The sequence below is a fragment of the Lytechinus pictus genome, chromosome 3 (genome assembly GCF_037042905.1).
Source record: "Lytechinus pictus isolate F3 Inbred chromosome 3, Lp3.0, whole genome shotgun sequence".
In the NCBI taxonomy this organism is placed as follows: domain Eukaryota; kingdom Metazoa; phylum Echinodermata; class Echinoidea; order Temnopleuroida; family Toxopneustidae; genus Lytechinus; species Lytechinus pictus.
The window spans coordinates 35,872,429-35,887,286 of NC_087247.1; the positions used below are offsets into that span (position 1 = coordinate 35,872,429).

A 14,858-nucleotide genomic window follows, 5' to 3' on the forward strand; every position below is an offset into this window, starting at 1 on the left:
CTTACCATCCTGACATTGGGATGTCTCAATGTACATTGCCCCTCAGATATTAATCTTTTACCATTTTTTTTTTACATAACAGTGTTTTTCAACGTATACCGCCATTACTGGGAAGGTCCTCACACCCGATGTCGCTTTTTCATCACTATCCCTGCTCAATGCGCTGACTGACCCGATGTTCGTTCTTCCCTTCGTGATCAATCTGTTTGTGACTGCCTGGGTGAGCACGAACAGATTGAGTTTCTTCCTCAGTGGACCAGAGGTTGAAACAAAAGAGGATTTTGGAAGGGTAGGTATTCCAAAAAAAAATTATATTGCTTGATTAATTATTGATTTGATTTTGATGTTACTAAGCATTATAATTATAGATTTTGTTAAAAATTATAAAATAATTTTTAATGATAGCGAAATGTATTCCTAAACTCTAGCATTTCCCACATGAATAATATTTCATTGTTTTTTTAATATCGGAAATTATATGATTTAACCAGGCTAAAATGTTTCTACTTGTGTTTTATCGAAATTACATATCTTAAACATTTATTCTATAATACATTGTCTATTATTTCGTATCTTCTTTGATGTGACAAGAGTAGGAAAAATTGAAATAATGTGAAATTTTGTTTGTGCAAATAAACCAATATTAAACACATTTTTTTTTACCAACAAGTCAATCATGTTGCTATAATGCTGAAATTACATATTTTCAAAGGAAATGTCTTCATCTCTAGCACGGAGTATTTCAAGGGATCTTTTATGTTTTTTATGAAAAGAAATGAAAAGATCGATATTTTGTAAAAAGAAATATTATAACGATCGGTGAAATTTGTTGATTGTTGACATTGTTGTGAATAGGGAACCTTCAACGAGAAGGCGTAAGGCAAAGACGACGGAAGATGCACATAAAATCATTCCTAGTCATGTTTGATATGAACTGAATATATACATGCAGTGGCGTAACTATGGGGGGCACGGGGGAACGTGCCCCCCAATCGGCTGCCCCCCCCCCCCAAAAAAAAAAAAATAATAATAATAATAATAAAATGAAAAAAAAAAACGGGGGAAAGGGAGAAAAGAGGGAGAAAGAAAGAGAAACGTAGTGGGAAAGAAGAAATGATTGTACATTATAATATGTCATATTATATATATTGTTATATTACATAAGAAATATTTTTCTCATATTTTTATGAAACATAATTTGCTCAGGGCCTATGTGTTCATCGTTCCTGGTGCTCGCGTTGTCTGTTTAACGATATATATAATCCTGTTGTACTAAAACATCCCGTTTTAAAGTCAATATACACCAAATATATTTCCTCGCACTTCGAGTTATTATTTGCATATGCTTCTTTTTCATGATTACTTTAAGTGATTGCCCCCCTTTAAGGTCCGAATATAAAACATTTCCAGTCCGTGCTTACGTTCGCATTGGTGGATTGGTGAGATATGTCTGCTCTTCTTGAATTCCTAAAATGTCCCTTTTTCTGATCTGAGTACTGCACCATCCCGAGTTCGCTCGCATCATTTGGTTAGTGTAATACTTATGGTCTTAGCGAATTTCTACAAACAAGCCTTAGAATGCCCCTCTTTAGGTCTGAATTTCCTAAATTTTCAGCTCGCGTTAGCAATATTTGATTAGTGAGATGCGTATGATAATCGTGATTACAATGACTACAAAAAGTGCTTCATGTGTTTAGATGTAATTCTAACAAAATCAGCAAGCGCAAAATCAGCAAGTCCTTAGAGTGTCCCTGTTTGGGGTCGATATATACAAAAATTTCAGCTCGCGCTTCGCGCTCGCATTGTTTGTTTAGCGTGACAGATATACATGATGCATCATAATTACAAAAATTTGCTTATATTGTCCCTCTTTAGGTCTGAATAGCAAAATTTTTTGGGTCAGTATACCTGGCAATTGAGCGCGCTCCGCGCGCCCACTTAGTGACTCAAAATTTTCTCTGGTGCCCCCCATGCCGTGACCCACGGTACGCCACTGTATACATGCACGTGCATTGCACAGATTCATTCTTATCTAAACCTATCGCCCTTTCTTCCGTTGTGTTTACGAAAGCTCCCTAACGTCATTGTTGAATTTGATTTTTTTCCCCACTTCATTAGCAGGTAGTAGAGGACACTATGAAAAACGGAAAGATAAAATCGGCCTCCTATGAAGATCACGAGATTCAAATGACGAAATCACTGACATTGAGTTATGAGGACAAGAAGTCATACGGGTCCGTGGATTCGAGATCCAATAGAGAATTCATTCCGGAAGATGTCGCAATACGTGTGAGTATAAACAAAATAGTCTTCCTCTTACATACATTAATAGCCAGTAACAGGCGGGGGTCAGGCTACCCCCCCCCCCCGGCGAATTTAACCGGGAAAAGAAAAAGAAAGAAAGAAAGAAAGGACAAAGTGAAAGAAAGTGTGGAAAAGGAGGAAAGGGGGAAAAGGGAAAGGCAAAAAGTAAAAAAAAAACATAAAAAGGATAGCGGGAAATTTTTTGCTCTTGCCCTCCCCCCAGGCAACCGACTCCTTACGCCCCTGTGAATAGCGGAACATTATAATGAAAATGGAGTAAAGAGAACAATTTCGATGAAAAGAGAGAGAAAAAAATCCTGTCAAGCAACCTTCTTAAACGATCTCGCAACCTTGTTGGATGAAGGAGTGGAAAGCGATAAAAAAATTGGAGGGCAAATACAAAAAAAAGTGAAAAAAGCAGGAATTGGTTAGTAATGAAGATTGAGAGTGGGAGAGAGAGATGGGAAGATGAATTAGAGAAAAAGAGGGGAGACAGCAGGGCCTTGGGAAACATTTTTTTACTGGGGGTGCTGATGTAAATTTGAAAAAAAAAAAAAAGGATTTTCACTACAAAATGGAGATTAAATTGGTCCTGAGGAAAAAAAAGCATGCTAAAGATGACGCCATTTTCTCCTATATTAAGATTAATATAAAGTAACTCAAATTCTTCTTTTGGCTACTCATCTTTCTTTATTTCTTTTTCTTCTTTTTTGTCATCTGTTTTCACAACTCAACAACAACAACAAAATCAAACAGGGTCGCCGCCCTCTGCCCCCTTGTGGCGCCACCCGCTATACCTATTAATCATCTAATTCTAGTCCTCCATACATGAAATCTTTAGTATTCCTAAAATGATGCTCGATCCTCGATAAAATATAAGCATGCTTTTTTCCGTTAACTTCTTCAATACTTTTTGATGACATGTACAGTATGTCATAATAAGAATCCAAAGTTTTTGCTACATGCAGGTTCGGGACGGCGTTTACACATGGGATCCTGATTCAGCAATACCGATCATAAGCGATATCAACATAGACATACCAGCAGGTAAAGATTGATAACCCATTCAATTTGTGTTAATTGAGATATATCAAAATAAAGAACCTGTCACCGATCAACTGATCATTCATATTATGAAGGATAGTCTTCTTACTTACATTGGATTAATTTGGATTAACAATGGATGATATGAGATGAATAGTGAAAATTTGGTCGAAAACCGTTTTTGTACTTCCGATTTTTACAGTCGATTACTGTAAACAGCGGAGAGAATAAGTGAAAATATTATTGAGAGTCTGAATATTAAAATATTTGATGCATTGTTGTAGTCATTTTTTAATAGACAAGATGTTAAAGAACAATTCCACCCTATCAAAAGTTCTTTTGATTAAAGAGAAAAATCCAACAAGCATAACACTGAAAATTTCATCAAAATGGGATGTAAAATAAGAAAGTTATGACATTCTACAAGATACTTATATGCACATCCTGGTCTGTATGCAAATGAGGGGACTGATGACGTCATCCAATCACTATTTATTTTATATTTTATTATATAAAATATTCTTATTTTCCCCTCATTGTCATGTGAAAGTGTTATTCCTCTCTGAACATGTTGAATTACAATTTTTAAACCATGTCATGGTTCGGTCAGGTTGGTCCTTATTGTTAAATTTTTAAGAATTGAAATATTGTATATTTCAAAAAATAAAAAACAAAATAAATAGTGAGTGAGGGACATCATCGACTCTCTCATTTGCATGTCACTGACTTGCTCGTATAAGTATTTTTGTGAAAAATGTTTCTTATTTTACATCGGATTTTGATGAAATTTTCAGCGTTATACTTGTTAGACTTTTCTCTATTGATTCAAATCAACATTTTTCTGGGCTGGACTTGACCAAGTTTTTCTTGCGTACACCCTTACATAGAGGAATATAACTTTGTCTTTCAATCAGTCACGATTTTTGTCTTTATATCGAAATCTTCGGAATGCTAGGTCAACTAACGGTGATTATAGGTACGGTTGGGAGTGGAAAATCATCCTTGTTACAAGCTATGATGGGAGAAATGACGACATTAAGAGGACAAGTTTTAGTACAGTAAGTATTGAAATAATTACCATTAAAAGTGTATTAGCGATGTGGACCTATTGTAATTTGATGAATCACCCTTGTCTCACCATCATAACGGTATACATTTTACTTGTGATCTGTCATCGCCAGTCATGGTCACCATTTTTAAAATCATAGTGATGATGAAAATATCTTGCATAGGCCTATATATGAATTAATTCGAAATGATATTTTCCATGTAATTTTTGATTTAATATCATCCCTCAAAACCATTAATATTCTAATTGATATCTAAAACAAAAATGAAGTTAACATATCTGGAATATAAATTCTTCGAATGATACATCAAATATTACGGGATATTATAATATTGGAACACCTTTTTACACCGTGAATGATGTGTATAAAGTGACATAATTCTGATTAATATTTGTCCAGGAATGGATCAACAATAGCATACGGGCCTCAGAAGGCATGGCTGATGAATGCTTCACTAAAAGAAAACATCCTATTTGGATCTTCTTTTGACTATCTCAAGTAAGTATTTGGCAAAGAAGAAATATTTCGATAAATAAAGCAATATTATAAGTTATATCGCGTTTTTTTTTCATGAAACCTCTGATATGTAAAGGTGTTGATGAAATACATATAAAGAAGTGAAAGCAAACAAGTCCAAGCATAAGATCGCTTGTGTCCTGTCGTTACGCAAACTTCTGCAATGCTAGAGAAAATGAAAGCCATTCTATATAAATCCTTCAGGAATTTGTTATATCAATGGCTGCGTCACAGGTACAAGAGGTCGCATTAGTCTGTGGTAAAAAAAAAAACAAAAAACAAACAAACAAACACAGCAACTGGGAAAAGCTGTGGACACACAAACACAAACCCTCACCCCCCCCCCCACACACACTCTTTACCGGAATTGGTATTTTCTTTCTTTTATGACAAAATTCCGAATACGTCACCCATGATCACTGCTCCAAAGAATAAATGGGAACCCTCATATTCATTTTTTTTGCCCCGACTTTTATTTTGTTTGCAGGTACCAGAAAGTCGTAGATGCGTGTGCTCTTGGTCCAGATATCGCGATGTTGCCTGGAGGAGATCATACAGAGATCGGTGAGAAAGGTATCAACCTGAGTGGTGGACAGAAACAGCGAGTCAGTGTAGCTAGGACCATGTATTCTGACAGAGATATCGTCATATTGGTAATTATGTATTCTTTATGGTGAAGGGGTTAAACACATCACGGGCACTGCTCACATTGCCCACCTGTTTTTCTAAGGGTAACATCGGTAGGATTAATATTGCAAGTTAAGTGGAGAAGGGGCGTGAAAGTAATTGTTTTTAAATTATTATTTAAATGATTAGCGTTGTCTGTAATTTCCTTGCAAATTATAGATTCACTTTCTTCCAAAGAAATGCTAAGGATATTGAAAAGTGTCTTTTCTTCTTTTGTTTGTTTCTTAATAGGACGATCCTTTATCAGCTCTCGACATGCATGTCGGAGCTCATCTCTTCGAAAATGGTATTCTCAAGATTCTCAAGAAACAGAAACGAACCATTATACTCGTCACCCATCAATTACAGTATTTACCAGAGGCTGATAAGGTGAGCGGGTGTCGGTCATCTTTAATTCACTAATCATTGAAGAAATAACCAATACTATTTACCGTAATTCTAATTATTTTTCCTGTTATATATGTATCGATATGTAGTAGATTTTAGGGGAAAAAAAGAAACGCACAAGAGTAGTAATTATACGTACTCCCTTTTCTTTAAAAGAATACACAAGATTATTTTTTCCTAGCGAAGCAGAAAACACAAGATATGTAAGGGAGCCAAAACCAACAGGCCATGTTTTGTATATTCAGATTTAAATCAAGTTTATGGCAAATAATTTGGTTTGTTGGTTTGAATGCTTTTCATAATCATTATTTTGCAGTAAAAATGTAGCTTTTTTAATTACTTTCAGGAGTGATAACTGCCCCATCCCTTCTCCATAGGCATACAACTACACTCATTTTTTTACAGCTATACTCACATGTTATGTCTCGATAACGTTCTGTGTTGGCCACACTACAATTACATTTCTATCACAATAGATCATCGTAATGCAAGATGGGCGTGTCGCTCTTCATGGTGACCCGGAAGAAATTGCCAAGGCTGACCCTTCACTGTGTGATGATTGGCAGAGAGCAATGCAGATATTCAGCGAATCAGAAGCGGAACTGTCAGGGGCCGAGTCTGAAGCTATCTTAGAAGAACGAAAGGCTCTAAAGAAACAAATATCTCAACTGGTCCCTAGATCAAGAACACCTTCTGAAGCTTCAGGTAATAACCTGTATGGGATGGAAGTTACAACGACGACCATGACGACGAGGAGGATGAGTAATTGCTGTGGCAGTGGTGATGGTGAAGAGCATGGCGACAATAAATTCATATTTATGATAATCTTTAAAAAGATGATGATGATGGTGATGATGATGATGGTTGTGGATGTTATTTTGAGAATGACGTTGATGTAGATGTTTATAAGGATGGAGTTGACGATGATGGTGGGAGTGGTGATGATGATGATACATTAGATGAATTTGTTTTATTCTTCATGGTGCATGTGGGTTTTATTAGGATGACAAGATTGCTGGTGATAATGATGGTGACCATGATGTCAATGAGATTAATACTGAAAAGATGACGACGTCAACAGCTACGATGATGGTGACAATATTAATACATACCATATTGATACTGATGCTTATGATTATTTTTATTAAATAATGATACTGATGATGCCGTGATGATCTTAATAAGGAATGATCGATAACATGATGATAGGATTGATGAAGATGATAATCCATTCTGACGATGATTTTTTTTTTATGTTGGCAACAAAATCGATACTGGTTATAATACTTATGCTTTGCTATCCTTATATTAAGTTGGCGTCATGTTATATTATTGTGAATTTCCTGAGATAAGTCTTTCATTAACGACTCATTTACATTGTAATGTGTCTGTGAACTATACGTTGTTACAATTTCTTGAGAGTACACTGTCATTCCACGTATTCCCTCATTTAGCTGTGCCGTCGTATAGTATCATCGGATTGTCTTAAAATTCATACAAAATTATTTAACTTCTCTTTTTTGAACACGTATATTTTTTTCCGATATAGAATCGGAGAAAGGGCGACTGATGGTGACAGAGGACCAAGAGAAGGGTTCTGTTTCATATAAGGTCTATCTCTCATATTTCAAGTCGATGAACTATGTCATAGCAATCCTCATCATCATCACTGTCCTACTGCGGGCAGGTATCCAAATAGGCACAAACTTCTGGCTTGCAATCTGGTCTGAAGACAGTTTGGCTACCAATGATACACAGGTAAAACAAATCCATAAAATAAAATTGTCAAATGTCCAGTAGATTATTGTAGTAGCTGCTGGACTGTATAAACCATGATACTTACTTCACATCATGCGAAATCTCTTACCATCGCACTCATGTCTATTCGCTATTTGTATGTAGTAATATCGTTAGAAGCATTGATAGGAGTGAATTTGACGTTTGCTATTAATATAGAAAATTTTGCTGTTTAAAAAAGGCATCAGCATCACATTATAAAAACAATTCACGTCAGTGCGTGAATTCAGTACCAAATGATGAACGATGTGCAAGAAGAGCCAATGGATGGACTGCAGCGAGCCGGAGTACTTCATAGATCATTTGAATGCTATAATACAATCCACTGAATTTCATTAGACCCCATCCAGACCAATCGGATACCAGAACAATATCTTTGAAGTTATGTAATAGTGTCTTTACCATCGTAAATCTAGTATGTTTGATTGATTTCAAAACAGACTCTGCTTGATGATACAAACTACTACGTTGCAATATATTCTGTTCTCTCAATCGGCAATATTGTGATGAGAGCTGTCTCAATTGGTGCGATTACAGTGGGATGTTACCTTGCTGCCAAGAACATGCATCACAACATGCTTGATAATATCATCGCAATACCCATGCGGTAAGAACATTATATTATATGAAATACCTCTTCCACGGTGATTACCCGGATAAATCTCGGTGATGTCTAGGGTAACTCTGCCAAAACTTCTTGCAATGGTTAAAGGTAAAGTCCACCCCAGGAAAATGCTGACATGAATAAATAGAGAAAAATCAAACTAGCATAGTGCTGAAAATTTCATCAAAATCGGATGTAAAATAAGAAAGTTATGACATTTTAAAATTTCGCTTATTTTTCACAAAACAGTGATATGCACAACTAGGTGAGTCAGTCGATGATGTCCATCACTCACTATTTCTTTTGTTCTTTATTGTTTGAATTATACAATATTTCATTTTTTTATAGATTTGACAATAAGGACCAACATGACTGAACCATATAGTATTAGACAATGCTAATTCCACATGTTCAGGGAGGAATTAATCGTTGTATCACTTGACAATGAGGAGAAAATTAGAATATTTCATATAATAAAATACAAAAGAAATAGTGAGTGGATGACGTCATAGTCTCCTTATTTGCATACCAGCCAGGATATGCATATAACTGTTCTGTAAAATTAAGCGAAACTTTAAAATACCATAACTTACTTATTTTACATCCGAATTTGATGAAATTTTCAGTGTTATGCTTGTTGGATTTTTCTCTTTTTGTTCAAATCAACTTTTTGTTGGGGTGGACTTGTCCTTTAATGAGCTTATTTTTTCATCGCATTCCCGGACCCAAAGTCTACATAATATGAATATCCATGACCTGAGTCTTCGGAATAAGAGTACATATGTGCAAGGAGTTAGGAGCAGAGGAAAATTATCGAGATTCAGCATTTTCGTGCGGAACTCCGTTGACTTTGTACACGTTGCGATAGATTCTGCAAACCGTCTGACAAAAACGATGGGACTATGGCGCTATTCTGCATGAGTTTGACGCAAAGGCGAGAAGCAATCAAAATATGCTAACCTGAGTGATATCGGTAAGAAAATAGATCGTCCGAAAGTGCCTTTTTTTATTCAAATACAATATGCCAAAGTGAAATTCTATGTCGATTTTGGTACGAGGTGTTAAGGCCACCGCACATCGTACGACTGTTCGCGATCCGATTTTGGAACAAATCGCATTTTGCTCATTTTCTGAAAATGTGAATGGAACATATCATTTTATTTGAGGTTAAAATTAATTGAAAAAATACTAGTACAACCATTTTGTAAGATTGTAAGCCTTTATTTTGGAGTAAAGGCCAAATTAGTTTCAAATCGTAGCCAATTGTACGACTGCTATGACGTCATTACGACTATAAAATCTAGATATTAAATTTGCTTTTATTCTAAAAAGGATGATAGCATAGTCACAGATTTGAACATAGGTATTCGTACGATGATTTAGAACATTACACAGAATAATATTCCAAGTCTCAATATTAGCATCAAATTCTAGACGTTTTATTCCAAAATTGAGTCGCAGACCAATCGTAAGGTGTGCGGTCGCATTTAGAGAATTGCACACTTGTTTTGATGCCATGTTGTGCTGGGCACTGGGAGCCTGCGTACAAGTCCGCGGGCATGCGTACTCTTATCCCGAAGAGGCAAGTCATGCATATTCATATCATGTAGACTTGGGGTCCGGAAGTGACGCGGGGAAAATAATTTCGCGTCCCGCGGCTATACTCGAATTCTCGACCGGGACTAAAGTAGTGGTCACACCACCAGAACGTTGCTGGAGCGGTCCTTAAACGGTAGGGAGAGGTGGTCAAATTTCGACAACGCTCGTCACCGCGCGCAAAGTTTAAAACAAATCGAAAACACGGGCGTTGCCTTAGCGGTACACCGCTGAAGCCGGCGTTGCTTTAGCGTTGGTTTAACGGTAGCGAGTGTTGGTTTAGCGGGAACACCTCAATACCAACGCCAAACCAAAGTTCATCACCACAATGGATCGCTGCTTAAACGCCCGTCACCGTTCCAGCAATTCCGTTTACGCTCGTAAAATGCATATAACCGCTCTACCAAATTTTGTGCAACGTTTAATCACCGCAGCGGTGGTCCAGCTTTCAAGATTTCTGCGTTGGCCTAGCGGACCCAAGCGTCCACGAACTTGCGTCTAGCGGCGCCAAACTTTGACTGGGCGTTGTTGAAGCGGGGGTGAACTTTGCGGGAAATTGCACGCTCCTCACCGCTCGCAATATTTTGTGCAGCTCAAAATTTTCGGAGAGGTAGGAGGGACCATCAGCGGTGGCCGAGCGTATACGGCGTTGCCTTAACGGTGGCCAACTTCTGTTAAACGGTGGTGAACGGTAACGAGCTGTGATTAATTCTTTTCACCGCTCCAGGACCTTAACATAAACATTTCCGGGGCTTTTCCGGGGGCTTTTCCTGGGGATTCTTATAAGTATTTTTCTTTCAGAAACGGACCCATGTCTATGGATTATTCAGTTGAAAAAAAGGACCCATGGCTAAGGATTTCTTGCAATAGCAAGACCCATGTCTAAGGATTTTTTTTTGGAAAAAAACGACCCACTGGAGCGTCCCATCCCGTATGAGTAATACCCGCAAGTAAAATGAGGTTAGAGAGAAGAATCATGATAGAATAAGGGCCAACCAAGAGCCACCCTGGCACCCTCGGTTGATTTTTTTTAATTCACTAGGAAAATGGTAAGATGGTGAAATATGGGTTGGGGGGAGACTTGGAGATATGGAGAGTACTGAGTGGAGGAATATGTTATGTAACAGGATAATAATAGGAGGAGAGAGTTATTAGGACTCAGATCTACTTCCTAGAAATGCCTATCGCTGATGAACTGATATATTCTTAAATCATCAATTCATGCAATTCATTATATTCATGTGATGATATTATAGATATATACGAATGAGTTTATAAGCTGAAGAATATGATTCGCCAGTAGGTTAATAATATTTTTGTAAGATGAACACAGCCTCTGACGTTGAACAAATATCAAACCTACATGAGTATCACATAACCATGTTGTATCCTTTTCCCTTTTTTGAAACCAGGTTTTTTGACACCACACCTATTGGGAGAATATTGAATCGCTTTTCGACCGATACACAGTATATAGATCAGGTATTAAAAGGATTTCGAATTACAATACCAGTGTAATATTGAGGTGAAAATATATATAATCATATCCAATAAATATGTTCTATATTTTGATTGATATTGGTAAATTCAGCTTATTTAGATAACATTTGGATATACATGCGTATAATTTTATTTGGTTTCTTTATATCTTTCTGTAAACACTAATGATAAATATGCATTTTTGTTAAACATGAACAAATATGAAGGTTTTTATTTGAATTTTCCAAAATATTTACCACTAGTGTGAGAACATACCCTCTACAGTATATGTTCCTATGCATTGTATATGAGTCAAGAAATATTAATGAAAGCTTAAACTTGGATTTTTTTTTTTTTTAATGAAAATCAGCTAAAGAAAAGTGCTTTTATATATATGTTTGAAACTATTTTTGTTATTAAGTACATTGGGGCATGGGTTTATTAAATGTAGAGTAGATCCCCCTTTTTCAGCTTGTATCCCACTACTATCTATCACTTCATTAGTTCGTATGTTCCCCCCCCCAAAAAAAAAAGGGGGGGATCTAAAGATTGTAATTGTAAACGGTGTCACTGTACCTCTACTTCGTGTTGATATCGCGCTCCTGGCACTCTCATACTCTAGATGTTTTTTTATGTTAAGTTCTTTTGTCAATATTTCCGAAAATTAAACATGATAATGGTCATGGTACTTCTATCTAAAAACACTATGTAATAGTGTTGTTAACTGAAAGTTACGTGTTTCATATAATGAATGCCCGTAAACTCAGTTTATTGTCCTTGATATTTGTCTTTAATCTAGAGGCTTTTACAGACCGTACGAACGATTGTCAATCTCATGTCACAATTGCTTTCATCGTTCATCGTCATCATCACAGTCAGTTTCTACTTCTTGAGTTTCATTGTGCCAATCGCCATCGGGTTCGTACTCCTACTTGGATATTACATCATCACATCAAGGTGAGACATTTTGAAACTTGTTAGTCGAACTCAAAGATTATCATGTAAATCCTTACCTTATGTGGACGTGTGTTAAATAATCGTGATTTGGAACACCGTTTTCACTTATTTTAAAATTTGTTACTAATCAGTCATATAATCTGTGGGTACAAGTGAGGTAATGATGGGATGTTTCGGAACCACAACTATACTTGCTGAGCTCGGTTTTTTTTTTTTTTTTACAGAAATTGAACACCGAAGCTTAGCCTATTGCTTTGTTATGGAGTGTTTTTACGGCACTTATAATTCAATGCAAGTCGTTTTCAAAGTAAAATGATTTTTCTTTTTCGTGGGCACCGGCCAAATATATAATTCATATCACAAAAAGGCAAATGTAAATTACATGTTCCAAGAGGTAATATTTTAAACTTTCTTTTCATCTTCGATACTAAAAAAACCCAAATTTTCTTGTCTCTCGTGGACATCAAGTATTGCGCAAAGTGCTGAAATAATAATGATATGATCTGCTATTATAGCAGTTGGGTACATAGATTTCCCCATAAGTACTTTACCAGATATTTTTAAAGAAATTTATTGCCACAGAAAGATACCAAATTCGTCGAAAGTCAGCTCTATCTCTTGAAATCTACCATTTTAAGTTTCGGCATCTACGTTTGTTAAGTTTCGACATCCACCCAGTATTCACATTTTATTGACCAGTTTTGACATTCACCTTTTTCGATGGTATTGAACTCTACATTAGTCATACACTTCTGTAAAGCATAGTTAATATATTTAAATCTTCATTCTAATGTTTAAGGTCTCAATGCTCGCATGTGTCCGTACTAATATGAATTTCTAACTATCTAGAGAATTACAGCGATGTGAGAGCGTCACCCGATCACCCGTATTTGCTCACTTTTCTGAGACTCTAGGAGGACTGCCAACCATTAGAGCCTTTCGGTGAATATATATCTGTTTTACTATTTTTAACTTCATTTGTGGCGGTCGACTAGAATGTGTTGTTGTATGTTCCTAAACAAACCAATAATATATATTGGCAAACTCCAAACTGTCTGCAGACATTCATGAAGGCATGTAAGAAACCTATTCAAAATAACTTTACTATCCATCAGAAGATTTTGTCTTATTCTTTATTGTACCTTTTTCTTTCTTCATTTTTTAATATATCGGCTTATTGTGGTGATCAGCATAATTTTGCTTATTTTAAAAGTATCTGGAAAGAAAGTTATTATATATATCAACTGTTAGAAGCGTATCTATTCTCAATTCCATACCGTAGTGATGAGAAGAGATTTTTCCAAATCGCACTTGATCGGATACTGCAAAACAACCGAGTGTTTCTCTACTTGGTTACTGCACAGAGATGGGTGGCAATTAGACTGGTTAGTATTGATGTTGTGTTATGTCTGTTGATGTTTCAATCGTTATTTAAATGATTTTAAGTTCTTGGCAAACGGTTATTGGTAACTGAAACTATTTTGACTATGCACAAAAGGGGACAAGGAGTAAGTTTAACTGCCTTGACATTTGTTTGAAATCCATGCAATTTGAGCATACTAATCTTCACTTACCATTTTGAAATGTCAAAACATCCTTAGGATCACCTCTGTCATTTCAATTCCTGACAAACATGTGTCTTACACAGCTAACTTATTCTTACCACCTCCTCAAAAATGTCATTACTTGGGCCTTGTAAAACAAATTCATGGCAAATTTCAAACTGATTGTGATTGGTAAATACTGTTATGTTAAACAATACACGTATTTCTATGAAGTTACATACCATTGTATTACGGGGCCAAGATTCAATATTTTTTTAGATACAGAAGTTTACAGATGGAAAACAGTGTATTTCTTTGAATATTATATTGCTTTATTTCCTTGTTTCTTGTTGGGTTTACAGGATTATCTTGGTGCACTATCCGTCCTTTGCTCGAGTCTTGCTTCCCTTCTTGGTGCCTTCTATTTTAATATAGATGCCAGCTATGTCGGGCTTGCCATATCATACTCATTGGAGGTATTGATGTTTTTTTTTTTAAAGAAAAATTTTGATATTTTTTTACACGTGATAAGATGCAATTTCACAACTTAATTGAGAAAAGATTGCTTTTCAGCCTATTCATGTTGTGTAATCTGAAAATTTTCAGCAGTTTATTCTTCAGAGAAAGCTAATTCCAATCATCCTACATGACTTCATGTATGGATATAAATGTATATTCATCCAAACTGACGTTTTCTAGTGTATTAAGAGCGATTAATATTTGGTTAGAATGGCAGGAAAAACCATATAACTTAGAAACGTTTTCATTTCTAAGTAATGAAATATCATATTTTTAGTTTGCTTGAATTTGTTCTACAATTTTTATATTGAAGTCAACGTTTCAGGGTAGAAAAAAACTGTTGTATAGTTCCTT

General features: G+C 36.0%; 1 protein-coding gene across 2 annotated transcripts in view; it reads left to right on the forward strand.

Moving 5' to 3' along the window:
- Positions 1 to 14,858, forward strand: part of LOC129257355 (ATP-binding cassette sub-family C member 9-like) — a 40,132-nt gene that overhangs the window by 18,331 nt on the left and 6,943 nt on the right. Inside the window, exons 10-24 of one of the 2 annotated variants that reach the window (XM_064096925.1) lie at positions 83 to 289; positions 2,119 to 2,289; positions 3,273 to 3,351; positions 4,304 to 4,406; positions 4,818 to 4,916; positions 5,422 to 5,587; positions 5,853 to 5,990; positions 6,485 to 6,713; positions 7,558 to 7,766; positions 8,246 to 8,412; positions 11,418 to 11,487; positions 12,284 to 12,441; positions 13,291 to 13,383; positions 13,724 to 13,826; positions 14,348 to 14,461. In XM_064096925.1, coding sequence (XP_063952995.1) covers positions 83 to 289; positions 2,119 to 2,289; positions 3,273 to 3,351; positions 4,304 to 4,406; positions 4,818 to 4,916; positions 5,422 to 5,587; positions 5,853 to 5,990; positions 6,485 to 6,713; positions 7,558 to 7,766; positions 8,246 to 8,412; positions 11,418 to 11,487; positions 12,284 to 12,441; positions 13,291 to 13,383; positions 13,724 to 13,826; positions 14,348 to 14,461 — 2,106 coding nt within the window. The remainder of the gene's footprint in view (positions 1 to 82; positions 290 to 2,118; positions 2,290 to 3,272; positions 3,352 to 4,303; positions 4,407 to 4,817; positions 4,917 to 5,421; positions 5,588 to 5,852; positions 5,991 to 6,484; positions 6,714 to 7,557; positions 7,767 to 8,245; positions 8,413 to 11,417; positions 11,488 to 12,283; positions 12,442 to 13,290; positions 13,384 to 13,723; positions 13,827 to 14,347; positions 14,462 to 14,858) is intronic. The other variant, XM_064096926.1, reaches the window with a different exon arrangement.